Source organism: Papio anubis, chromosome 19 (assembly GCF_008728515.1).
Source record: "Papio anubis isolate 15944 chromosome 19, Panubis1.0, whole genome shotgun sequence".
Lineage (NCBI taxonomy): Eukaryota > Metazoa > Chordata > Mammalia > Primates > Cercopithecidae > Papio > Papio anubis.
The window spans coordinates 18564921-18590887 of NC_044994.1; the positions used below are offsets into that span (position 1 = coordinate 18564921).

General features: G+C 43.9%; 1 protein-coding gene across 3 annotated transcripts in view; it reads right to left on the bottom strand.

Moving 5' to 3' along the window:
* Positions 1 to 88: 88 nt before the first annotated feature.
* Positions 89 to 25967, bottom strand: part of KCTD1 (potassium channel tetramerization domain containing 1) — a 200189-nt gene continuing 174310 nt past the window's right edge. For all 3 annotated transcript variants that reach the window (XM_031658939.1, XM_031658940.1, XM_009192558.4), the window contains exons 3-5: positions 23775 to 23919; positions 4719 to 5024; positions 89 to 1019 (exon numbers count right to left, since the gene is read on the bottom strand). In XM_031658939.1, coding sequence (XP_031514799.1) covers positions 861 to 1019; positions 4719 to 5024; positions 23775 to 23919 — 610 coding nt within the window. In that variant the 3' untranslated portion in view covers positions 89 to 860. The remainder of the gene's footprint in view (positions 1020 to 4718; positions 5025 to 23774; positions 23920 to 25967) is intronic.

Here is a 25967-nt window from a genome sequence, read left to right on the forward strand (position 1 = left end):
TTTTTGATGCTCAACACGGACAATTTCAAAAAGAAAAAATTTCACTTTAATCCAGCCTCACCCCCACATGTGTGTTTCACACAGACCATCTTTTTTAAACAGAGTTTATTGTATTTAATACATTATAAAATTTGAAAAATTGTAGGAAAGCAGCAGACTTGAACTGGAGCAATTCTAACAAGGAATAATTCTGGCCCCTTGGCAAAACTGATCAGTTTTAAAACAAAGTAAAGTTCACATCTGTGAGGTGGACAAAAAAGTGTGACTTCTGTACAAACTACATGTAAAATTTCATGTCTAACATCTTTGCAATGTGCTCATGAGGGTTTTTCTGAAGTCCCGCCTGGTCCCAGCCTAAAGAGGGATGTGGAACCTCCATATACAAAAAAACTGGATTCAAGGTGTTTGGTTTTTTTTTTTTTTTAAAAAAAAAGGAAAAAGAAAGACAAAGGAAAAAGAAAGAATGGATGGCTGTTGGCAATGGAAACTGTAAGGAGACTGTGTCCTCACCGCTCATGGCTTGTTTATTAGTCAGAGACCTCGGGAGGCCTAGGACACTTCACGGCCATCACAGCACCAACTGCGGCTATCACCTTTTTTTTTTCTTTTTTGCATTTCCTACCTTTTGACATATATATATATATATATATATATTTATATATTTTTTACACCTTGAGGATATCACTATTCCAATTGTTCCCATATGAATACAGGTGTGGTCTCTATTGGATATAAATGTGTCTTTTATTCGATTTTAGGTCCAGGACTTGGTTTGCTGTTCCAACTGCACATAAATGTCCCTTTTTTGTTTGAGTTATTGGTTTTGTGTGTTTTCCTTTTTGCATAAGAAATATGTCCATTTAGTCCAGAGGCTCTTGCTTTATCCGGATGACGGAGGGTACGCGGGGCGTCCGCCTCAGTTCCCGCCGAAGGACGTATTCGCTGAACTGGGACGAGTCCACTCCTCCCCCACAGGAGCCCACGATTTCAAATCCTCTTTGCTGCAACCTCTCAAGGACCTGCGAGGACAAGACAAGCATCCAGTTAGGGGTGAGGTAAATCCTATGGCTACATAAACACCCCAAAGTTTGAGATTATGCGCAGCTCTGGTTCATCTCATCCAGCACCCATGTCCCTGTGAGCTGCTCCTCTCAAAGGAAGATCCTGGATTAACAGGCAGGAGAGAGGAAGTAAGCATTTCTAGTGCCTAAAATGTGCCTTTACATGGTTGCTTTACACACACCAGCTACAACACTCGGTGGTGTTAGGCCCATTTTATAGATGAGAAAACTGAGGCCCATGGCTAGTCAGTGATGGAACTGGGTTTCCAACTCAGGTCTGTTTGGCCTCAAACCTGTTTTTTTTGTATACGCAATGCTGCCCTCTCTGTCAAAAATGAGGGTTCACATTTCAAAGCTCATTTATCACTAAAATACATCCTATGAGATGATAAGTCTGGAAAGGACAGTGATGGCAAAGTTTACTTAGCCAGTGATTCATTTGTATTCGCAACTCCGCCTTTGTTCGAGTTTCCTAACACCAAGTTAATATATATGTTTCAAACTGGAAGATTGATATAATTTCAATAGCAGAACAAAGGGACTACTGAAGACACTAGAGGATTATCTACAGATTTTCAAGTTTGTAGCATTTGAAACAGATGTATTTCCCTACATGCATTCAAGGAGACAAGAATCAGCACAATGATTACATATAAGAAAATGTATGAAAAATAAAGATATTCTAAACTTTTTATACAAATGTAAACCATAGAATCTGTTTCTTAATTTTGAAATCAAATACCTAACGCCAGCAAGATTCCCGGGTTTGGCACTACATGTCTGACACTCTTAAATGCAGGAAACAGTACCTGTGACTCTTAGACACAAATACAGGAAACTGATCTGGAGCATTCTGTTTCTTTAGGAATCCAACAAATATTATTAGACTTGCAAATATTTCCTGCCAGAGTTCTGAATATAATTAAATTACCTCCACACCACCTTGAAAGCAAAGTGATTCAGTCATAACTTAAAAAAAAAAAAAAAAACCACCATAAAAAACAAAAAAAACGCCCACCTCAAAAAAACTTCTATTGGAAGGAAGCGAAATGTAGTCAATGTAATGTGAATCCTTACTTTTAAAAAAATTATTTTTTAGTTGCCTACTTCAATATAGAATATAGTCTGCTGTGTTGCAAAACAGCTTACTAGATGAGACTGGAAAGCAAGAGAGTGTGTTTTCTAAAAATTAAAACCTCAAGTGCTGGCAAATTAAAAAAACACACAAAGTCCTTATGAGAACAAAATTAACATTCTACCCAGCAGTGCGCTATTTCTGTAGGTAAATTCACAATGCATATGATACCCGTCAGCATAAGGACAGGAAGAAAACAATCCCTAATTTCAAAATCAAGACGTGCTTTGGTGGCAGGTAGATACAAAGACGAATAACAGCTCCCTCCACGTATTCCCCAGCAGAGGCAGGAATGCAGCTTTCAGCAAGAGGCACTCCAGCTTGCTTGGCCAAACCAGACCCTGGAAAACATTCCTTGCCATGATTAGGAGGGGAAATCCAAAGGGGAGGAAGCTGTGAACAGCAGAGAACCTAACCCCGATGTCCGTTTTTCTTTGAGTCTTAAGGTCACTAAATGCTAACAGGAGGAAATCTCTAAGCTCTTCTTCGGAGTTCGGTAGGCATCATGTGATAATTATTCAATGTGATCCAATGTTACCTTGGATGTGGTCAAAAGCTTATTTCAATGTAATGCAAACAGCTGATGGAGCCATTACTTTGGAAACAACAACACGTTCACAGCAAAGTTCCTTAAACTGAGTGATCATATAACAACTTAGTGAGGTATAGGGTATCATAAGCCTTATCCCAGAGTCTCTGCGTGCCCATAGGCTGGTGACTATTTCTTGGTCAGTGGAGCAGGAAGCAAGGGTAGGTCATGGCTGTGTCATACGATCACGTTAATCCAGATGAAAATTTCCACATCTGACGTGGGAAACTGTCAAGCATATGAATTGACGATCGTTATTCACTGGCCCCAGGGTGTGGCCGAGGCCTTCCTGTCCTGGCTCTGAATGGTTCTGCCCCTCTGTCTGCTCCAGTGGCAGCCAGGGCAGGCTGTTGTGTGGAAGGGGACCGGCTTTCTGGGCTTTAAAGAGGTTTAAACTGCTGAGACCGTCTCAGGAACGCTGTGCAGGGCCATGCGGGAGCGCCACACACCTCCAGGGGGCGCTCTCCACACAGGTGAGAACGCGAATGCCGTCCTCCGGAACCCTGCGACCCAGCGGCCGCCCCGCCGCCTGGGAGCATGTGCCTTCCGCTAGCATGCTTAGGGAACATTTTCTGCCAGAATTTTCTGCTCTTCTGTTCTCAGACATCTGTTCATACATTTAAAGAGTTATAAATAGTCATGGAACAATCCTTAAGAGGCAGCACGGAAGAGTGGGTGCTTCGAGTCTCTGTGCTTTGGGAAGGGTTCTGCTGACTAAATACTGAACAACTTCATGGGCCCATTCCAGTTAAAAAGAGGGAAAAAACTAGAACCCTCACTCCATTGACTTCAAACGGTTTTGTGTCACACGGAGCTGGAATCGAGACCCAGGTGCGCCTCTGCCTTCTCATCAGAAAGACAGAGAGGATTAACAGTGCTCACCTGTTAGGGTTGTAAGACGACAACACATGTTCAGGCCCTGGCCCAGGGTAGGGCAGAGAGTCGGTGCTCAGCACATGTTAGCCTCTGAGTTCTGAATTCCACCCCCACATCTCCTGCTCCCCTAGACTTCTCCATCTCAAGAAATGGCAGTTCCACTCACCCAGTTCCTCTGTCAAAAATCTTAGTCATCCCGGGCTTCTGTCTCACAACCCACAGCCATCGTCAGAAAACCTTATTAGCTCTACCCTCCAGACACTCAGAACTGGACACTTCTCAACTGCTTGTACCACAGCTTGCTGCCCGGTCTCCTCGCTTCTCCTGTTCTCTAGCTGCTGTCACAGTGTTCACTTTAAAATACGAGTTCTGTCAGTTCTCCCTTCTGCTCAAAACCCTCCAATGGATTTCCATTTGGCTCACATACACAAATGAACCAAAACCAAAAGGTGCCAAAATAAACAATCCTAGGGCACTTGCCACCCCCTAACAAGGCTCTCCATGATCTGTCCCTGATCTTCCCTCCTGTCTGGGCACTTTCTCTCCCTGATTCACTTTCTTCAAGCCAAACTGGCTTTCCAGATAGTCCTCAATATGCCCAGCAATTACTCTACCCCAGAAATCCACTTACCACCTCCTGGGCAATATATTTATGTTGACTGTTTGCCTCCCACTCCACTCCCATAATGCAGTTCCATGAACACAGAGCTGTCCATCTTGTTCTCTGTTTGTCTCACTGAACCTGAACTGCTGGGCTCAAGTGATCCTCCTGCCTTAGCCTCTGGAGTGGCTGGGACTACACGCGTGTGCCACCGTGCCCAGCTGTTGTGTTCTATATCTGTCCCTTCTGTATCTCCAGTGCTCATCCCAGCACCTGGCATAATCACAAGACTTACGGAATGACTGCTGTAGAGGGTGATAATTCACCTACCCAACAGAAGTGTCACTGAGTGAGAGTTTCTCAGCTTTTTGGAGGAAAGGCACTATGTGAGGGCAAGGTTAAGTGACAACGGTGAGAGTGACATTTGATGCCACACAGTGTGTAACAATGCTATACCTGGACTGAGTTGAGGTGACAATAGCCATTTAGTGGAAACCTGATGACATGGGTCGAGTCGTGATTCCAGCCTGCATTGACAGAGTTACACATCACGTCGCCGATTTCTGGAAATACTTCTTCTATCAAGGATTTGTCACCGCTTAGTGTGATCCTTTCTCCGAGGTCTGGGGCCACACGCACGACGAGGCACTCACAGGGCCTTGAAAAGCGACCAGTTTCTCTGTCCTGTTTCCATCTTTCCATCTCCAACAACATGGGCTGAAGCTGAAAATATTTTGCCTCTTCATATAACAAAGTGTAGTCCTGGAGAAAAAAAAAAAAAGTATTTCACAGTGCAAACTGCAAACATAAAGTACTGAACATGTCCACATCTAAGAGGTGATTTTTTCCACCTCTTGTTATGTCAATAATCAAATCTGCATGTGCGTTTTTCATTTGCGACAGGTTCGTAGAGGCTCAATTTGCATTCATTCATTCAGTGAGGATAAAAGGAGCTAAGCAGATTAGGGCTGGTAAGGCCTTTTTACATGATTTAAATCCTGTAACCCTCATCATTGCCCAGTGAATTATGAACCATTATTATTCCCATTTGCAGATGAGAAAAGTGAGATGTGAAAAGATTCACCCAAGACTTGTTTCTTTTAGTAGAAAAAATGTCTCTGGGTATTTCAAGTTTGATTGTGTCAGTGAGAACCCAATTTCTGTCCTCTTGGATGGAACGCATACATTGACCAAGGGGAGGCACAACCTTGCCAACAGGTACCCTTCATCAGAAGCTCCGGGTCACCTTTGGTGGCTACAGGAGTGTGTGGGACAGAGATATGAGGCTAGAGATAGGCGGGGATGGGCACCTGGAGGGCGGGCATGTGGCTTTTACTTGAACTTGGGTGTTGATCTGTGATGGTTCGGGGGAGGCTGGTGGAGATCTGGAAGGCTAGTGTACCGCCCTGTGCCACCTGTTGGAGCTGCCATCACAGAGTCAGAGACATAAACAACATTAGGCCTTGACTCCTGCAAGATGTGCAGTAAAGAAAACCTGTCCATTTCTGCATTTCTGAAAGCATGAACACCTGGTCTTTTGGCATGGTTTCCTTTCCTCCAGCCTCAAAATAATCTATTGAATTGAAACAAAAATCTAACAAAACAGGTATTAAAACACACACGTAAGCCACTGAATGGGAAGACAAAAGAGAATGAGGGGGAGGCAGCAACTCAGGAACAATGTTAACAAGCAGGTCAATGTTATGGCTAAACGTAGCTATGGCCACAATCATTTCTGGGTGTAAGATAAGTGGATACTTGTCTAGACACGTTGACTGAGAACATTTTAATCAGCTGACACAGGCATTTGTGCCTTCCGTCCATGGGCAAGAGCTGGCAGGGGATGCCCGGTGCCTGCACGACAGCCAGTGTTGCAAACATGTGGTCCGAGTGCTTCAAAGAGGCCCCTGATGTCCAGATGGGTTAGAGCATGAGAAGCAGAAGATGACCATGGGATAATTATTTTCATTTTGCACTTTGCTTCTTCTCTTACAAATCAAGCAATAGCAGTAGCAGCAGTAGGGGCATTATTCAACACTTCCAGAGAAAACAGCATGGAGAGATGAGAGTACTTGGTGGCCTTGAGGTGGGTAATCCACTTTCCATATAAAGAAACTCGGACCCAGTAGACGATGCTGATGATGACACTCATCTCAGTGGAATGGGCTGCTGCTTTATTCTGTCCTTTTCCTGGCAACCCCCTTACCACAGGAGTCTTGGTTCCTTGCAGGAAAGGAGCCCATTGCTCTGAAAATCTTCCTTGCACATGTTTCTACCTGCTTAGCCTCCTGACCCAGAGGAGATACTGTTTTGCTTTAAGGAGTTGAAAACTAGGCTGAGGTGTGGCCACTCTTAAGACAGGGCAGAACCAGGGCCCCTAGCCCAGCCTAGGGGTAGGAGTGGGGAAGCCACTGCAGGTTCCTCCTGGTTCTACCTGGGATCCCCACTCCAGGCCTGTGTCATCTTGGCATCACACCAACTCTAAGATACTGACCTAAATACTTAGTTACCAAGATGACAGCTCTCAAGATTTTAAAACGGCAATGAGAGTTACACAAGAAAGAGAAGTGAGAACTTATGCTATTGCTTTTTATTTTCTTGTGAGATTTAATTACAAAATTTAGCACAAGGAAGGATCTAGACTCCAGTGAAAATGCCACTTATCGGCTGGGCGCGGTGGTTCACGCCTGTAATCCCAGCACTTTGGGAGGCCAAGGCAGGTGGATCACCTGAGGTCAGGAGTCTGAGACCAGCCTGGCCAACATGACGAAACCCCATCTCTACTAAAAATACAAAAATTAGCTGGGCGTGGTGGCGGACAAAGCCCTGATCTCCCAATGTGTCCAAAGTGAATGAAGTGAATGAAGCTAACAGAACTTGGGGTTAGAAGTCCTCCCCACGCTGACCCCGAGTCCTCACCATCTTTTCTTCCCTCTAGGGTCACAAGCCACTTGTTTAATAATCCACTCTGAGGTCTGGCCCTGGATGGGCAGTGAGGCTCGCAACATGATGTTGCTCCAATTCCTTGTTACCTACTCTTGGAAAAGTCGAGAAACACTGGCCCTTTTCCGATGTTGGCCCTGCTCAGTGACCACTCTGGGATCCTGCTAGGGTTTATTAAAGCGAGAGTTCAGAAGCGCTCCTATGAAGGTCGTGCTGCCCCTGGGCTAGAGTCTCACGGGCCTAGCCTTGAACTGCTTTAAGCCACCAGGTGTTCTTTTATTCTCTCTTGACCATCCTGGCTTCATTTTTCCCTTTACTATGTTGTTCTATCTGGTCTCCAGAGTAGAGCCACTGCTGCGCCATGGGGAGCAGATGACAGAGAACAGCCGAGTGCTCGTGCTTCTCTCCAGCGGCCGCTCACCATGCTGCCTTGCCTCTAAGCACTGGCCGGCTGGAGAACTGAAATGGTCCTTCTTGCTGCGTTACCATTTTCTGCACACGGCGAAGTGCACGCTGGCCATTCATTTTCTTGGCAGGCTCCTTTGTGTCTGTCTTTCTATGCTGCCTAACACTCGCTCACAGTTTCAGCTCATCAGAAATGAACCTGCAAAGCAGAGTCAGTCCCGCTGGCTGCTGTCTTTAGAAACCTCCTTTCCTTCCTTAAACGGGATCATTTAACTTGACTCTCTAAGTACCATGGTTTTTAAAGTTTAGTGTGTTTTTGTTAGGTTCTCTGGCCTTGTGCTTATTTCCTTCAGGCCTCTGAATCTTCAGAAATCTTTCCTTAAGCCTTTGTTCTAATCTGGCAATGTCCTTTCTGGGGCTTTTATAAACTTGAGATGACTGGTCTCTTGTTTCCAAGGTTCTTGGTGAAAATAGGCAGGGGTTTATGTGGCAGCAGCAGGTTCAACACCTGTGTTTCTGAAGGAAATGAATTCACAACATCCACTTTTCCTCCCTTCTGAGCAATGAGCTTTCAGCAAAGCAACTCAAGAGTGTGCTAGCTGCTGTCACTCTTCTGCCCTGGTCCTATATCCATTTTATCTTCTGTGATTAAGAAAGCACCATCTGGCCAGGCACAGTGCTCACACCTGTAATTCCAGCACTTTGGAAGGCGGAGGCAGGAGGATTACTTGAGGCCAGGAGTTCCAGACCAGCCTGGGCAACAAAGGGAGACCCCGTTTCTACAAAAAGTGAAAATATCAGCTGGGTGTGGTGGCCTGGGCCTGTGGTCCCAGCGAAGTTGAGGCTGCAGTGAGCTATGTTTGCATCACTGCACTCCAGCCTAGGAGACCAAGAAAGATCCATCAAAAAAAAAAAAAAAAAAAAAGAAGCACCATCTGTATTTCTTGCTTAGCCCCATATACAGTTAAAGGGAAACCAGTTACTCACAGACCTATTATCATGTTTAAATCATTTCAAAATCTTAGAATATTGTTTTCTTTTTTTTGAGATGGCGTTTCGCTCTTGTCGTCCAGGCTGGAGTACAGTGGCATGATCTCGGCTCTCTGCAACCTCTGCCTCCTGGGTTCAAGCGATTCTCCATCCTCAGCCTTCCGAGTAGGTGAGATTACAGGCGCCTGCCACTACGCCCGGCTAATTTTTTGTATTTTTAGTAGAGACAGGGTTTCGCCATGTTGGCCAGTCTGGTCTCAAACTTCTGACCTCAGGTGATCTGCCTGCCTTGGCCTCCTGAAATGCTGGGATTACAGGCATGAGCCACCATGCCCGGCCTGAATACATACTTTTAAATAATTTAAGATTTACAGTAATTTTACATATGAGCTTCCCTAAGATCCTGAGGACAGGTACATGGGACCAGAAAACAGACATGGGTGGTGGACTCCAAAACGCAAACAGGCCGGGTTTTGAAACTTCTTTCTTGATTAAATAATTGGAGTTCAGAAAACAACCTCCCTAGAGGGAGGAAAACGATACATTCAGTGTCACAGGTTCCTACTGCTGCTGTGAGGAACTACCCCCAACTTTGGTGGCTTAAAACAACACAAATGTATCCCCTTACAGTTCTCCAGGTCAGAAGTCGGAAATGGATCTCACTGGGCCGAAGTCATGGTGCCAGCAGGGATGCCTGCCTTCTGGAGGCTGTGGGGACAAATCCACTTCCTCATCTTTTCCAGCATCCAGAGGCTGCGAGAATTCCTTGGCCCATGGCCAGCAAGCACATCACTTCCCTCATCCCATCTTCTCTAACCCCGGCCCTCCTGCCTCCCTCAAATAAGGACCCCTGTGATTATACAGAGCCTGCCTGGATTATCCAGGCTAATCCCCCCATCTCAAGACCCTTAACTTAATCACATCTGCAAAGTCCTCTTTGCCATGTCAAGCATCGTATTCACAGGTTCTGAGGACTGGGGCAAACTTCCCCTCACAGTCAATGGTTCCGCAAAACAGTTCAAAGGCTTATTTTCTAAATGTACCTGAGCTTTTACTCAGTAGCTGACAGGTCCTTAACACTCAAAAGGCAACTCAACTGTTCACCTATTTCATCTGAAAACCTGTGTAGGTGCCAGATGCCATGGAAGGCACCGTGAGCACAAAAAGGATTTTTCTCTGGGGAATGTCTCTAATACCTCCCAGGGGCTCTCGCTCTCCCCATCCCCAGGCTCAGGGCAGTGGGATCCGGCTCTTGGGACCCTCGGCAGTGGGTGGTTCCCTACCAGGCAGGGCACCTATGTATCAGGGGTACCACCAACAAAGCAGGGGTGCCAAGAAAATGAGATGATTTTACCTTTTCCATTTCCAAAACAGCATCCAAGTAGTGGTCATCACAAGAAAAGACAGATCTCTGCAGCACTTACTTTCCTTTGGTTGTAAAGATTTTGTTCTTCTTGTCAGGGACGGGAGGTTGGGGGAGTGGTACCACCAACAAAGCAGGGGTGCCAAGAAAATGAGACGATTTTACCTTTTCCATTTCCAAAACAGCATCCAAGTAGTGGTCATCACAAGAAAAGACAGATCTCTGCAGCACTTACTTTCCTTTGGTTGTAAAGATTTTGTTCTTCTTGTCAGGGACGGGAGGTTGGGGGAGTGGCCACTGCAGTTTTTTTCAGTGTTTGGGGTACTAAAGCTCTTCATTGCCCTGGCTTGTCATACTCCTTTGGGCTGGAATAATTTCTTTCTTTCTTTTTTTTTATGGAGTTTCTCTCTCGTTGCCCAGGCTGGAGTGCAATGGCATGATCTTGGCTCACTGCAACCTCTGCCTCCCAGGTTCAAGAGATTCTCCTGCCTCAGCCTCCAGAGTAGCTGGGATTGCAGGCGACTGCCACGAGGCCCGGCTAATTTTTGTATTTTTAGTAGAGACAGGGTTTTGCGATGTTGGCCAGGCTGGTCTTGAACTCTTGACTTCAGGCGATCTGCTCACCTCAGCCTCCCATAATGCTGGGATTAGAGGTGTGAGCCACCATGCCTGGCCCATTCTTTCTTTTCTTCAAAGCCTGGAGGGACTGGCCCATGTGCCCCTTTTCTCCTGCCACTACTTGATACTTCTCACCAGGCAGTCCCCTCCCCATTCAGGGGCACTGACTCCCAGCTTCTCCTGACTACTCTTGTTTCCTGGGTCAAGGATACCCAGACTAGGATTAGTCTTGATGGCTACTGAAAGAAATGGAAGCAGCAGCAGTGTCCCGTCTATGCCCTGTCACTGTCTCCACTCCCCATCTTACAGACAGAAGCACACACAGGTGGTCGTGCCAGGGTGCTGATGGCGGGACGGAAGGCAGGCCCACCAGCATTCTGAAACAACACCCTGGCTTGGTAAGTCACGAGGACGCCACACCACAGGAGCTAGGCCTGATGTCTAGAGCGTGCTGAGGGTGGGGACCAGAGACACCATCGGAGATGGTGCCGGGGCTGCGGCTGGCTGCTCTCCCATCCTCCCAGTCCTGCGTCCGGGAAAATATCCTTGGGAGGAGAAAAGAGGGCATGGGCAGTACTAGACAGTGCCAGTCAACAGACCACAGATACAGCCTCGGTGGCGGCAGCTGAGGCCGTGGTCTGGGGCATGTCCTGAGTGGGCACTCCCGCAAGTACCGGTGAAGAAAGTCCAGTGAGTACCCAGGTTGCCACTCTGCCTTCTCTGAGAAAGTTCTACCCACAGGAATGAGGACCTAGAAGCAATGTGTGTGCTGTCACATTGGCTAAAGGGCAGGCATCAGAGCCAAGCTGAGCCAATCAGATGGTGTCTCTGTAGGACCAAGGGAGGGAAAAGAGGCCCTGGGCTTGCTGAGACTGGCACATGTTAATGGCAGCTCCTGCAATTGAAGTCCTCAGGGCGGTCCTGGTGTTTCCACCCCGAGAGAAAGCTTCCACTAATTCTATGAGATAAACTAGTAAGCGCTTCCTGTCAATACTCCCTTTAACTTTTCCTTAAGCTGGCGACTGGTTCTCGAGCGGGAGTAATATTGACACTAGAGGGCATTTAGCAAGGTCTGGAGACACTCTTGGTTGCTGCAACCAGGAAGCGGGTGCTAGTGGAATTTGATGGGTAGGGAGGGATGCTGCTGAAAACCCTACATTGCACAGGACACCCCCATCACAAAGAATTGTTTGGCCCCAAATGTTACTCTGAGCTTGACAGAGATCGTTTTTATTGCAGCCTAAGGAGCATGCAACTCACCTTGATCCAATGATCAGTTCATTCCTAGCATCATTAATGGTGGCTCAACCACATGCCTTTGCTACTGTGATGTAACATGAAGCAAACAGCATCACTGTGATGTATTCTCCCCAACATGTCTAACTTAAACCCATCATGTCTTTAGAGATGACTTCCAGTTTACAGGAAATTAGGGGATAGATTCATGAGCTAAACTACACACGACAAGGCCCAGTCTCCAGCAAGTTGTAAAAGGCATTGTGGGGTCAAGCAGGGAAACTCGAATATAATTGCGGACTTAGAGGAAATAATTGTTTTTTTTTTTTTTGAAAATGGAAAGGTAAAGGTTATTGTCCAAAATAAGCACAGGAAAAGATCCAGAAGGCTACTCACTAATGTTTTACCATTGGCAAGCTGAGTGGTGGGAACATATGGTATAGTTTTTTTTTTTCTTTTGGTTTGTTTATATTTTTAAATTTTCTACAATGTACATGTACTTCTTCTATAATATTAAAACGTTATTAAAAATAAACAATAGAGGTTGGATGTGGTGGTGGCTCACACCTGGGAGGCTGAGGCAGGAGGATTGCTTGAGCCCAGGAGTTTGAGATCAACCTATGGCAGCATAGTGAGACTCTGTCTCTACAAAAAATGAAAACTTAGCTGACGCATCTCCAAGACAACCCTAAATCAAAAGAACAAAGCTGGAGGCATCACGCTACCTGACTTCAAACTATACTACAAGGCTATAGTAACCAAAACAGCATGGTACTGGTACCAAAACAGAGATATAGACCAATGGAACAGAACAGAGTCCTCAGAAATAATACCACACATCTACAGCCATCTGATCTTTGACAAACCTGAGAGAAACAAGAAATGGGGAAAGGATTCCCCATTTAATAAATGGTGCTGGGAAAATTGGCTAGCCATAAGTAGAAAGCTGAAACTGGATCCTTTCCTTACTCCTTATACGAAAATTAATTCAAGATGGATTAGAGACTTAAATGTTAGACCTAATACCATAAAAACCCTAGAGGAAAACCTAGGTAGTACCATTCAGGACATAGGCATGGGCAAAGACTTCATGTCTAAAATACCAAAAGCAACGGCGGCAAAAGCCAAAATTGACAAATGGGATCTAATTAAACTAAAGAGCTTCTGCACAGCAAAAGAAACTACCATCAGAGTGAACAGGGAACCTACAGAATGGGAGAAAATTTTTGCAATCTACTCATCTGACAAAGGGCTAATATCCAGAACCTACAAAGAACTCAAACAAATTTACAAGAAAAAAACAACCCCATCAAAAAGTGGGCAAAGGATATGAGACATTTCTCAAAAGAAGACATTCATACAGCCAACAGACACATGAAAAAATGCTCATCATCATTGGCCATCAGAGAAATGCAAATCAAAACCACAATGAGATACCATCTCACACCAGTTAGAATGGCGATCATTCAAAAGTCAGGAAACAACAGGTGCTGGAGAGGATGTGGAGAAATAGGAACACTTTTACACTGTTGGTGGGATTGTAAACTAGTTCAACCATTATGGAAAACAGTATGGCGATTCCTCAAGGATCTAGAACTAGATGTACCATATGACCCAGCCATCCCATTACTGGGTATATACCCAAAGGATTATAAATCATGCTGCTATAAAGACACATGCACACGTATGTTTATTGCGGCACTATTCACAATAGCAAAGACTTGGAATCAACCCAAATGTCCATCAGTGACACACTGGATTAAGAAAATGTGGCACATATACACCATGGAATACTATGCAGCCATAAAAAAGGATGAGTTTGTGTCCTTTGTAGGGACATGGATGCAGCTGGAAACCATCATTCTTAGCAAACTATCACAAAAACAGAAAACCAAACACCGCATGTTCTCACTCATAGGTGGGAACTGAACAATGAGATCACCTGGACTCGGGAAGGGGAACATCACACACCGGGGCCTATCATGGGGAGGGGGGAGGGGGGGGGGATTGCATTGGGAGTTATACCTGATGTAAATGACGAGTTGATGGGTGCTGACGAGTTGATGGGTGCAGCACAGCAACATGGCACAAGTATACATATGTAACAAACCTGCACGTTATGCACATGTACCCTAGAACTTAAAGTATAATAATAATAAAAAATAAATTAAAAAAAAAAAAAACTTAGCTGAGTGTGGTGGTGCAAGCCTGCAGCCCCAGCTACTTCGGGGGCACTGAGTCGGGAGGACTGCTTGAGTCTGTGAGGCTGAGACTGCAGTGAGCTATGATTGCATCACTGCATTCCACCCTGGGTGACGGCACAAGACCCTGTCTCAAAAAAATTTTTTAAGGCTGGGCACAATGGCTCATGCCTGTTATCCTAGCACTTTGGGAGGCTGAGGTGGGTGGATCACCTGAGGTCAGAAGTTCAAGATCAGCCTATCGATATGGTGAAAACCCATCTCCACTAAAAATACAAAAATTAGCTGGGCATGGTGGTGGGTGCCTGTAATCCCAGCTACTTGGGAGGCTGAGACAGGAGAATCACTTGAACCCAGGAGGTGGAGGTTGCAGTGAGCCGAGATCGTGCCATTGCACTCTAGCCTGGGTGACAGAGCGAGACTCTGTCTCAAAAAAAAAAAAAAAAATTTTTTTTAATTAATTAATTTAAAAAATACCCAATAGACTTTTGAACATATCCAGGGCTAGGTAAGTTGGGAGCTGCCTGCCAGAAAATTTGTCTATGTCTAGGAATGGTGGACATTCATACAGATAGAACATGAAAGATGTGAGCAACATGGGGGACACTTACCAAAGACAACATTAAAGATACAAGGCTAGAGAGAGAGAGAGAGAGAGAGAGAGAGAGATTTGTATGGTTCTCCATAAAAAATGGGGCCAAAGCTCTAGACTCTTGGTGTGCTGAGAGCTGCAACCACATATGTGCATGTGTGAATATGCATGCGTACATGTGCATGTGCAGGGCATAAAGCAAAAATGAGCAAATCAGTAAAACTGGAGGGAGGGGAAAATTAAGGGAAGAGGGGCAGTCATATCCATAATAAAACACTGCAGAAAAGTTCTGCAATCACTTATGCAGAGAACAGATCTCAACAGCTTTCCATGGAAGCCAGGACACAAGCAGCTGCCACTGAAATGGTGTTCTAAAATATGAAATTATCTCAAAGATGAAATGGGTATCCAGCTTGGACAGCACATTTGCAGAATGAGATTTTAGGGGTGGAGGATCTTGTTTTTTTCAGGATTGCATGCACTTGCTCACGCAGTATTAAATGGCTAGGGAGAGAAGCAGGTAATCAATAAACATTCTCCCCAGCAAACTTAGTGAAAGAGATTCTCTCCTCACGCAAAAAACCATGTCCCAGGCGGGCATGGTAGCTCACACCTATAATCCCAGCACTTTGGGAGGCTGAAGCAGCCAGATCACTTGAGGTCAGGAGTTTGAGGCCAGCCTGGCCAACATGGTGAAACCCCATCTGTATTAAAAATGTAAAAATTAGCCGAGCGTGGTGGCACACGCCTGTAGTTCCAGCTACTTGGGAGGCTGAGGAAAGAGAACTGCTTGAACCCGGGAGGCAGAGGTTGCAGTGAGCCGAGATCGCGCCACTGCACTCCAGCCTGGGCGACAGAGCAAGACCTCAAAGAAACCAAAAGACCCCAAAAACCATGTCCCTCCCAGGTAAAAGAGAAAACTCTGACGAGGAAGAAAGCACCAATAGTACTGTTCGGGACGCACAGACTCAAAGCTCCTCTGTGTACCTGTATTTGTGACTCCTGTAAACTGCACTGCTCCTGCTGATGCAGTTCCATCACCAGCCACCAGAGCGGAAGGACCCCTTCAGCTTCCACTGCCCCTCCCAGGTTCCAGAACACCCGGTACTATAATTTACAGCCTGTCACCCAGAGGTTCTCTGGGAAATGTTTTAAGGCCCTGGGATACGTGAGTTTCATTTGACATGCTTTTGTTTGTTTTTCCTCAAGCGTGGGTTACAGCTAAATCCTTAGCCAATTAAAGGGTGTGTTTGGTACTTAGGATTGATAAATAGCAGGTCTTTAAAGGCTCTGGAATCCTCAGGAAGCACGCAAAAGGTGCAGAGAAGCAGCTGTGCCAATCCTCGGCAGGTGGGCGGGTGAGTCCTTAAGGAAACCGGCCACAGCTGAACTCCGTGTGGAAGTTTTTCCCTCCCCAGCATCTAACCTGAATGCTCTTGGAGGAAAAATAACGACTGCTATGTAGGTTTATGTGCTGAGCGTTAAACCAAAGTACATGCCTAAAATACCTGGCTCAGTTTCTGGAACATACTGCAACTAAAAATGAATGGCTATTATCATTTCTAACTGTAATTCCCAATATATTCGTTTGTGATTCCCTGCAGCCTGCATCCTTTTTAATAATGGGAATTATAAATTAATATTATTCTGATAAGCAGCACACAATGATGATATTATATACATGTTTTGTATTTTCTACTTAGTCCTATATAACTTTGAAAAGAAGTGCATTGCCTACTCATATTTAGATTGCAGTTTCCTGCATCTCTTTTAACCCTTTTTTGCTGTATTTCAATGAATTAATACTAAGCATTGATTATGTGCCCAACACACAATGTCCTCTGGAAAAACATAAAAATGTCCCTGCCTGGAGAATTGCTTGAACCTGGGAGGCAGAGGATGCAGTGAGCCAAGATTGCAACACTGACCATCTCAAAGAAAAAAAAAAGAAAAAGAAAAAGAAAAAAAAAAGTCCTTGACTGCAAGAACTTTATAAAATGCGGCAAGGAAGTGAAGATATATACACAAAATATCCAGAGTCCAAACATCAGGAAGTAGATCAGCAGGTTTCAGATGAACTGGTGGGAGCCAGAGCCTAGTTTGAATGTGAACCTCACTCCACTCATCTATTTACCCATCCATGCGTTCATTCACTCACGCCACAAATATTTACATGCTTAATATGTGGCAGGTGCTGAGCGTGTGGGACAGATGCTGCTGGCTAGCTTCCCCAACAGCCATTTCAACCTCTCTCCCTTGCCTATTTCTCTTACTACAGAGGCTAAAAATAAGCGGGAAAAAAAAAAATCCCTTTCTCAGCCACCAAGGGGAGGCTCCATTCTGGCCAATGAGCCACAAAGGGAAAGTCTTCTGTGGGATTGTCTGACAAGGACAGAGTCTTGTGAGTTCAAAAGCTGTCTGCCCCTTTTTCCTGCCTTGACTGAGGATGTGACACCTGGAATGGCAATGCCTGGTGCCGTGATGCAGTCACCATATGATCTTGAGGTGACAGGCATGAGGCCAGAATGTCAACACTGAGGATGGCAAAACGAAAAGACAGAAAGCCTGCTGGTCCTTGATAACATTGCTGGGCAGATACCTCTGCCAACAACCACAGGCCTCTGACTTCTCACGTGAGAAAAATGAATCTCCAATAGTGTAAGCCGCTGTTCATTGGCTGTTCCCACTCTTGTAGCCGGAAGCATCCCTACCTCACAGCCGGCCAGATGGTGCTGCACAGTGAGTGATAGACGCACTGCGTGTGCATGGAGAATCGGGGGTACAGGTGAGCCTAAGCTACACTGGGCCTAGGTAGGTTTGCTGGGGGATGTGGTGAAAAAGATGAGTCCTGAATTCCAGTAAAGGCCAGGGGAATGGCTGTGTAGGCGCACAGAGGGGCATTTGTCAGGGGGCAAGAGGAGGGTGTGTCTGAGGGACAGAGAAAAGTCCTGTAGGGACATGTGGAGGGTGAGAGTGGGTGAGGTGGGCAGAGGCTAGAGCCTTCTGGGCCTTGTGGGCTCTGACAGGGATGTGGTGCTTTGCTCTGTGAGACAGAGGAATGAATGGAAGAAGCCATGGCTGCTCATTTCTGCTTGACCCTCTGACTCTGGGAGGACGTGCAGCTCTCCAGGAAAACGCCTTGAAGACACAACAGAGCCGAGCATACGGTCCCCCCAGGTCTCCTGCCTGAGTCACCACATTCCTTAAGAGATACATGACCCTAGTCCTTGCCTTTTCTTCCATATGAGATAACGTCTGACAGGTTGGTGAGGACGCTTCTGTAATCTATAACACGCTGTACTCTTACACCCAAAACTCGATGTATTCTGCTTGTGGCATCTGAGCAAGCATCATGTGATTTTCTGTGTACTGAACCTCCACCGCCTGTATACAAGCTGTGGGCTGAAATCCTGTGTAGGACCTCAGTAAGACTTCTGAGTCAAACTAACTTTAATTCTTGAAAAGCTTGGTTTATCTTCTTCATTCCACAGTTTCAGGAACAAGAGAAAGTCCCTGCAGAGTTTCAAGCAGGAGCCAACTCCTGATACAGTATCCTTTTCAAAAAGTGTCACATGGTCAGGGATGGGGTAGGAGATAGTGGCAGGGAGAGAGAGAGAGAGGTGGGTGTAACTGTCAAAGGACTAGAGGAAGGATCCTTGTGGTGATGGAACTGTTCCGAACCTTGACTGTATCAGTGTCAACATCCTGGTTGTGATAGTATTTTGCAAGATGTTATTACTGGGGGGAGCTGGGTAACACCGCATCTCTATTATTTCTTACAACTGCATGCAAATCTATAATGATGTCAAAATTAAAAGTTGCATTTTTAAAAAGTGTCTCAGTTTCCATGCAGAGAATGAGTCAAGAAGGGGTTAAGAGTGGGAGAGTGGGCTCCAATTATGAAGCCATTCCAAGGAGTCCAGAGAGCTGCTGGGCCTTGGGCTAGGGAGGTAGGATGAGGGCAGTGGACTGATTCGCGATGCGTCCAGGAGGTTAAGATGACGGACGCACTGACAGATCACGTGTGGGAGGCGAAGAAGAGGAAAAAGTCCAGAAGGACTGCAGGTTCCTTCCTTGAGCAAGTAGGTGGATCTGGCATCTTTTACCAAGATAGGATACAAAGGAAGAGGAGCAGATTTTGTTCTTGGTGGTGGTGGTGGCAGAGGGGGAGGCAGGCAGAGGGAGCTCATTTTTGGGCATGTAAAGTTTAAAGAGCGAATGAACTATCCAGGCAGGGATTCTGGGTCAGTATTTGGAAATGCGATCAGCTAAACATGAGGTGATTTTCATATCTGTACTAACCAAACCTTCTCCTGATGAAGTCCAGGCTATATATAACTTAGCAAAAAATATGAAATCCTATGGCAGTTTTTCCTTACTAGTATACATGTCTGTAGCTGTGACTACTTGACTTCTTTTTTGACAACTTTATTTTAAAATTGTTATTTTATTGTTTTATTTATTTATTTTTTTTTTTGAGACGGAGTCTCGCTCTGTCGCCCAGGCTGGAGTGCAGTGGCCGGATCTCAGCTCACTGCAAGCTCCGCCTCCCGGGTTTACGCCATTCTCCTGCCTCAGCCTCCCGAGCAGCTGGGACTACAGGCGCCCGCCACCTCGCCCGGCTAGTTTTTTGTATTTTTTAATAGAGACGGGTTTCACCGGGTTAGCCAGGATGGTCTCGATCTCCTGACCTCGTGATCCGCCCGTCTCGGCCTCCCAAAGTGCTGGGATTACAGGCTTGAGCCACCGCGCCCAGCCTTTTATTGTTTTATTTTAATGACCTAAGTCCTATGTGAATGCCTGCTCATTTTAAAAACTAATGATAAAATTCATACCAAAGCATATGGAACTAAAAGTGAAATATTCTCCCTTACCCCTTTCCAATTCCACTGCCTTTCCTCTAGGAAAAGATGAGAGAGTAAGAAGTCATTCCCCCACCTCTCCACATCATGCTTTGGCCCTTCTCTCTACAAGAGCTTACTTGCTCCCCAAAGTGGGAAAGGGTCCAGAGCTGACTGGGGAGTGCCTGACATTGGTGGGGCCAGGTTGGACTAGTGGCCGATCACTGCTGGAATCTGTGCCCTGAGCAGGGACCCAGCTTCCTGACTCCTCTTCCTGTCTCCACGTGCAGCAAGCACCTGCTTTTGAGAACAGACCTCGTTCTCTCCCTAGGTCTCTCTGTTTCACCTGCAGCTGCTGTGGGATGCTGGCCTGCTCTCTTCAACTATGCTATTCATCAGCCGTGGCCTCAAAGACGTGGGGCTGCTGTCTAAACCCAGTCAGTTCCCTTGATCATGTCTGAGAGTGTGTGACCCCAGGTGCAGACTGAGGGCTGGAGGTAGAGACTGCACTTTGGCCTTGGGCCTGCAGAGTGTTGTCTAATTCAGCTATGATCTGAGAGCCCTGGATAAAATTTTTGATCAAATTAATAAAGTAGCACGGAGAAAAAGGCAGGAAAGAGGTTCAAAAGTTGTCATGCCAAGAAAAAACTGTATACACTACGTTGAAAATTATCCTTGAACAGCCTCTAGGAAGGTACCATATTAGAAACTGCTCCTTGGAATACCATGCAGCCATAAAAAGGAACGAGATCATGTCCTTTGCAGGGATACGGATGAAGCTAGAAGCCATTATCCTCAGCAAACTAACACAGGAACAGAAAACCAAAAACTGCATGTTCTCACTTATAAGTGGGAGCTGAACAATGAGAACACAAGGACACAGGGAGGGGAACAACACACAATGGGGCCTGTAGGGGTAGGAGGAGGGAAAGCATCAGGATACATAACTAATGCATGCAGGGCTTAATACCTAGGTGATGGGTTGACAGGTGCAGCAAACTACCATGACATATGTTTACCTATGTAACAAACCTGCACGTCCTGCACACGCATCCCAGAACTTGAAATAAAATAATAATAACAACAATAATAATAATAAAAAAGAAATCGCTCCTCAATATGCTTCCTTTCCTGAGCTGGAAGAGATCACTACTGATGAAGCGGCTTTTGCTTAGGAGCCATGTTGCACAAACCAAGCCCGCATGTCTTCAAACCCTGGAATCAAGCTCAGTGCAGTGAGATGCACGCCATTGAGGGGGCCTTGGGAACTGCCCTTGGCTGGGAGCAGTGGGCTCCTGCGCCTTCCTCAGGCTCATTCCAGGGCTGAGGGAAGCTCATTCACTGGCTGCAGTTATTACACTCTCTCTATTTTCTTGCCAATTGCATATAGTTGTTTCCATGTAAAATAAATGTGCACATGATGCAACTCCTCTGTGCTCTCTTTTCCATTTGGCTAATAATCTTGGCATGTGCCCCACTGTTTAAAATCCTGAAGGAGAAGATAAATAAGGGGCCCCTGAGCTTCTCATGAACTTGGGATCTACCCTTCTGGATCTTTTTCTATGCATTTATATATGCATACATACCTGATCTTTTACATAAATAGAAACATACTATACATATGGTTCTGCAACTTAATATTTTCACTGAATCGTGGAATTATGGGATTTCCCCCGCACATATCAACAGATATAGATCTAACACATCTTTCAAACTAGTCCATAGTATGGATAGTCTATAATATTTGTAACCATTTGCCACTGCTGAACTTTCTTTTTTAGAAAGTCCAGTTTTTGCTATTATAAACATGACTATAATAAACAGCCTACATATAAATATCTTTACATATTTATGTGACTATTTCTAGCAGATCAAAGAGTATGTATATTTGAAACTTTAATATTTACTGCTGAATTGTCCTCCAAAAATGTTTAATGATTTTTACTTCCAACCACACTGTATGTTCCCTAACACTGTATATTATACATCTTTTAAAATTTTGCCAATCTAATGGATAAAAGGGAGTATCTCATTTTATTTTTGTTTCTTTGATACAAAAGAGACGGAATGCCTTTTCAAATGTTTAATGCCAATTTCTGTTTTTTTCTTTGGGAAAATTTTGTTCATAGCTAAAAAATTTTTCCCACTGGGTTGTTTGTATGTTTCTTACAGATTTTTAAGATAGATCTTTTAGGACAGGTATTCATCTTTTGTTGCAAATATTTCTTATGGTCTGACACTTATCTTTTATTTGTATATGATGTCTTTAACTCAACTATTTTTTTTTTAAAGGATAGCTTCTGGGTAGGAAGTCTCATTTAGACAGGCCCTTTCTGCCTCAAAATTATACTTTTAGAAATTTCAGAGCCGGGCGCGGTGGCTCAAGCCTGTAATCCCAGCACTTTGGGAGGCTGAGACGGGCGGATCACGAGGTCAGGAGATCGAGACCATCCTGGCTAACACGGTGAAACCCTGTCTCTACTAAAAAATACAAAAACTAGCCGGGCGAGGTGGCGGGCGCCTGTAGTCCCAGCTACTCGGGAGGCTGAGGCAGGAGAATGGCGTGAACCCGGGAGGCGGAGCTTGCAGTAAGCTGAGATCCGGCCACGGCACTCCAGCCTGGGCGACAGAGCGAGACTCCGTCTCAAAAAAAAAAAAAAGAAATTTCTTTGTATTTTTTCCTAATACTTTTATTGCCTTTGTTTTTGTATTTATTTTTGAAATTTTGTGAATTTATGATGTAGGACAGGGCTCTGACTTTACAATTCCCTCAAATGTCTCAGTGCTGATCGTCTCAGCGCCTATTACTGACTACTGCTTTCTTTTCCCACTGATGTGAAATGCCACCTTTATAGTACATCCAATTCCTGTGTACCTGTACATCTATCTCTGGACCCTACTCTTCTCCATTGATTTGTATATTTCAGTGCTGTCAGCACCTTTAAATTAATATAGCTCAAAAGTCTGTTTTGACATTGGTAGGACACATCCACATTACCCACCTTTATCACCATTACTATGACCAGAAATACTTTTTTTTTTTTAGCTATCCTTACACTTTTTTTTATTCTACACAAACTTTATAAATGGTTCAAATTTCATTTTGAAAAATCTATTACTTAAGTGGGTTTGTCCTGACTATACAGAATAATTTGAGGATAACTGACATCTTAACAATATTGAGGTTTCCCATCCAGGAACCTAGAATGTTTCTTCATTTATTCAACTGTTTTACAGTTGTATGGAGAGATTTGTGGTTTTCTTAATCAGCCTTTGCTTGTCTCTTGTTAGGTTTATTCCTAGGTGTTATAATTTTTGCTGTATATTTTTCTATGATAGTTTACAATTGGCTCTTGCTATTCTCTAAAAAGGCTATTGACTGGCCGGGCACAGTGGCTCATGCTTGTAATCCCAGCATGTTGGGAGGCTGAGGCAGGCGGATCACCTGAGGTATGGAGTTTGAGACCAGCCTGCCCAACATGGCGAAACCCCATCTCTACTAAAAATATGAAAAATTAGCCTGGCGTGGTTGTGGGCACCTGTAATCCCAGCTACTCAGGAGGCTGAGGCAGGAGAATTGCTTGAACCCAAGAGGCAGAGGTTGCGGTGAGCCAAGATCACGCCTCTGCACTCCAACCTGGGATACAAGAGCGAAACTCCGTCTCAAAAAAAAAAAAAAAACAAAACTGTATACTGATCCTGAATTGAGCTGCTTTAATGAGTTCTTTATAAGTTCTAATAGCATTAAGTTAGCTCTTTAGAATTATTCATTTGAAGAAACATTATCAGCTACAAAAATTACATTTTCGTGAATTCCCTTCTAATATTAACACTTTCTATTTGTTCTCCTTGTCTGACTCCATTGCCTAGAGTTACCAGCACAACGTGGGCTATCTCAGCGTGACTAACCTTAACACTTGTTACTAACTGTAAAGGGAACAATTCTAAAATTTTACTGTCCATGTATGCTTTCGATTTCTGGGAGCGGGGAGGGGAAGTCTTCATTAAGCTAAGAAGGTTTTCTTTTATTCTCTAGCTCTCTAAGACATATCAGAAATGAGCTTTGAATTTAATCAACTCCTTTTCAGTTTGTTCAAGTGAATTATAATTCAATTCTTTAAATGCAAAGCGATCCTATTTTAGTCATGTAGAAGTTTAATGACCATATCCACTATTTCATGAATACAGCATAACCATGTGAAAGAGAACTCTGGCACCTTTCGAGATGGTGTATGTTAATAATGTAGAACTAGAAATATGTTTTTGGAGCACATAAAAAAATCACATATTTATGCTATTGGTGATTTAACATGGATCCCTCACCTTGAAATCATCAGGAATGAGGAGTTTGGATGTTCGTAGAAAATTCAAGATATATCTGAACATCTGTCCATCTCTGTCAATGAAATAGTGCTGTTTGAGACTGTCCAAAACAATGGGCTCTGTACCATCAAAAAGTCTTCCGATTCTGTGATAGAAAAGAGGGAACAGTGAAGACAATTAGATCAATTGTTCAGCCACTGAGACTAAGAGGTGACTTTTATCACTGTCAAAGGTAGCACTTTTGAAGATGGCAGTAGGGAAAAATCACGATTGTCTGCAAAGTGTTGGTCCCTGCTTGATAAATATCTCAGGATGAGACCATTCAAAATAGTCCTAGGCTTTGTCAAATAAATTCTTTTATTCACTGTCTTTCACCTGCAAAGAAAATGTTCCTGACGTGGTGATTATGGCTAAGTGCTGTCACTGTAATGGAAGGTCACATCTTTCCCTGTGTTACTTAAAACAAGCTTCTCTGCTACTTAAAAAATGTTATTGCTCCAAAGTGTCTTTGAAACAGATTCTACTAAAAAAGCAATTTTGTTTTGAAGAAATCGTTTTCTGAGTTTTTGTCACCCATGAATCCCAAACTTTCTAAAAATAAGGCAAAGTCTATATGTTGACACCTACATTTAATGATAAAAAAAGAATAATTTAAAATACCACTCATCTAGGTGAATATGTTTTCCAATAACAATAGACACTACAGTTTCTTAGGTCTCAGCAAAAAGCATTTTTACCAGCCAGGCATCATTACAAAAAAATATTTGGCCACCCCCAAAATATGACCTGTTCAGGAACATGAGTAACTACGCTTAAAAACAAGAATCCATAATATGCTTTTCCCAATTTTGGAATGAACATTTGTATGGTGTGCTGCAGTTAAAAGTGTTTTGCATCTATCATTTATCCCATTAATAAAGGCTGAACCTATACACATTAGTATATGCTCAGTTAATAGAAGGTGGTCATATCTATACTGTGAAAACACAGAGGGCTGGCTAATGACATGCAAACATTCCATATCAGAGAATAGAATAGAATTTACACACTAGAAATCAGTTCCTGTACTAAAAGGTACATTTTACTTTCATTAACAGTGTGGGCAGGCAAATGCTCCATTTTTTAACGAAAAGCTTTTGCTGATCTCCTAACAAATCTCTCTCTGATTTGGAATAACATCATTCTGTTGCTCTGAAGATCTTGAAATTATACATTTTCTAATCTTAGGTTGAAGTGGGGCAGGTGTAATGATAAATCAATAATTCCACCCCTCTTAAAATACAACAAACAAACAAGTAGGAAAGCTACTTTCCTCTCTCCCCCAAAAGAAAGGCATGTGAATTTTTGTTTCAACAAAAATCTTTTAAAGATAATTTTAAAACTCATGTTTTAAAATCATTTTTAAAAACTCATGTTACCTTACTCTGAAGGCAGTAAGGGCAAAGAGGAAAGCAAGTACATATGGTAGGGTTATTTTCTAAAATTCAATAAATATTTTTGAGCTAGTGTTTTATCCAACTTTCCATGAATTGCCCGTGATTATCTAGGGTGTGGATTACAACCTTTCTGGGATTCTTTCACTGCATGCCACCTAGTCATTCATTTCTCACTGACACATCAATCAAACAGTAGGCTTGAAACTAAACTATGCTTAGTCACTTACTTCTAATGTTTCCAGGACAATTTGATACAGGATGAAAAAGAATGAGATTTGTTTGCCTATTATTAAAACATTTTACTCTTCACTCTTAATAACATGATAAATTTCCAGTTGACAGGGGAAGAAAAGGGAGCTATATTAAGTGCTTTCCAGATGCCTTGTACCATCTTTAGTACTTTATATATGTAACAAACCCATTATCTTCATTTTAAAGATGAAGAAATAGGCTTGAAAAGATGATTAACTTGCCCAACTAGTTAAGCAGCATTGGGGGATCTGTGCACAGTCTGTCTGGTCCTAGAGGGGCCTCCCTTACAACAATCGGAATGAAAAGAATTACCAATATCGAATGAAAGCTTATGGTCTAGAGTTTTATTTCTGCCATATATTCGGGGAGTGAGAATTTTACAATGAAATCCAAGCACCTATACCGAAATAAGTCAGTATCAGTGATCCTGTCACTTTACTAAGAGAGGAAAAGTAGGTATTTTGTTCTTTTAAAAATCTTGTTTTTAAATTTTTAGATAAACTCT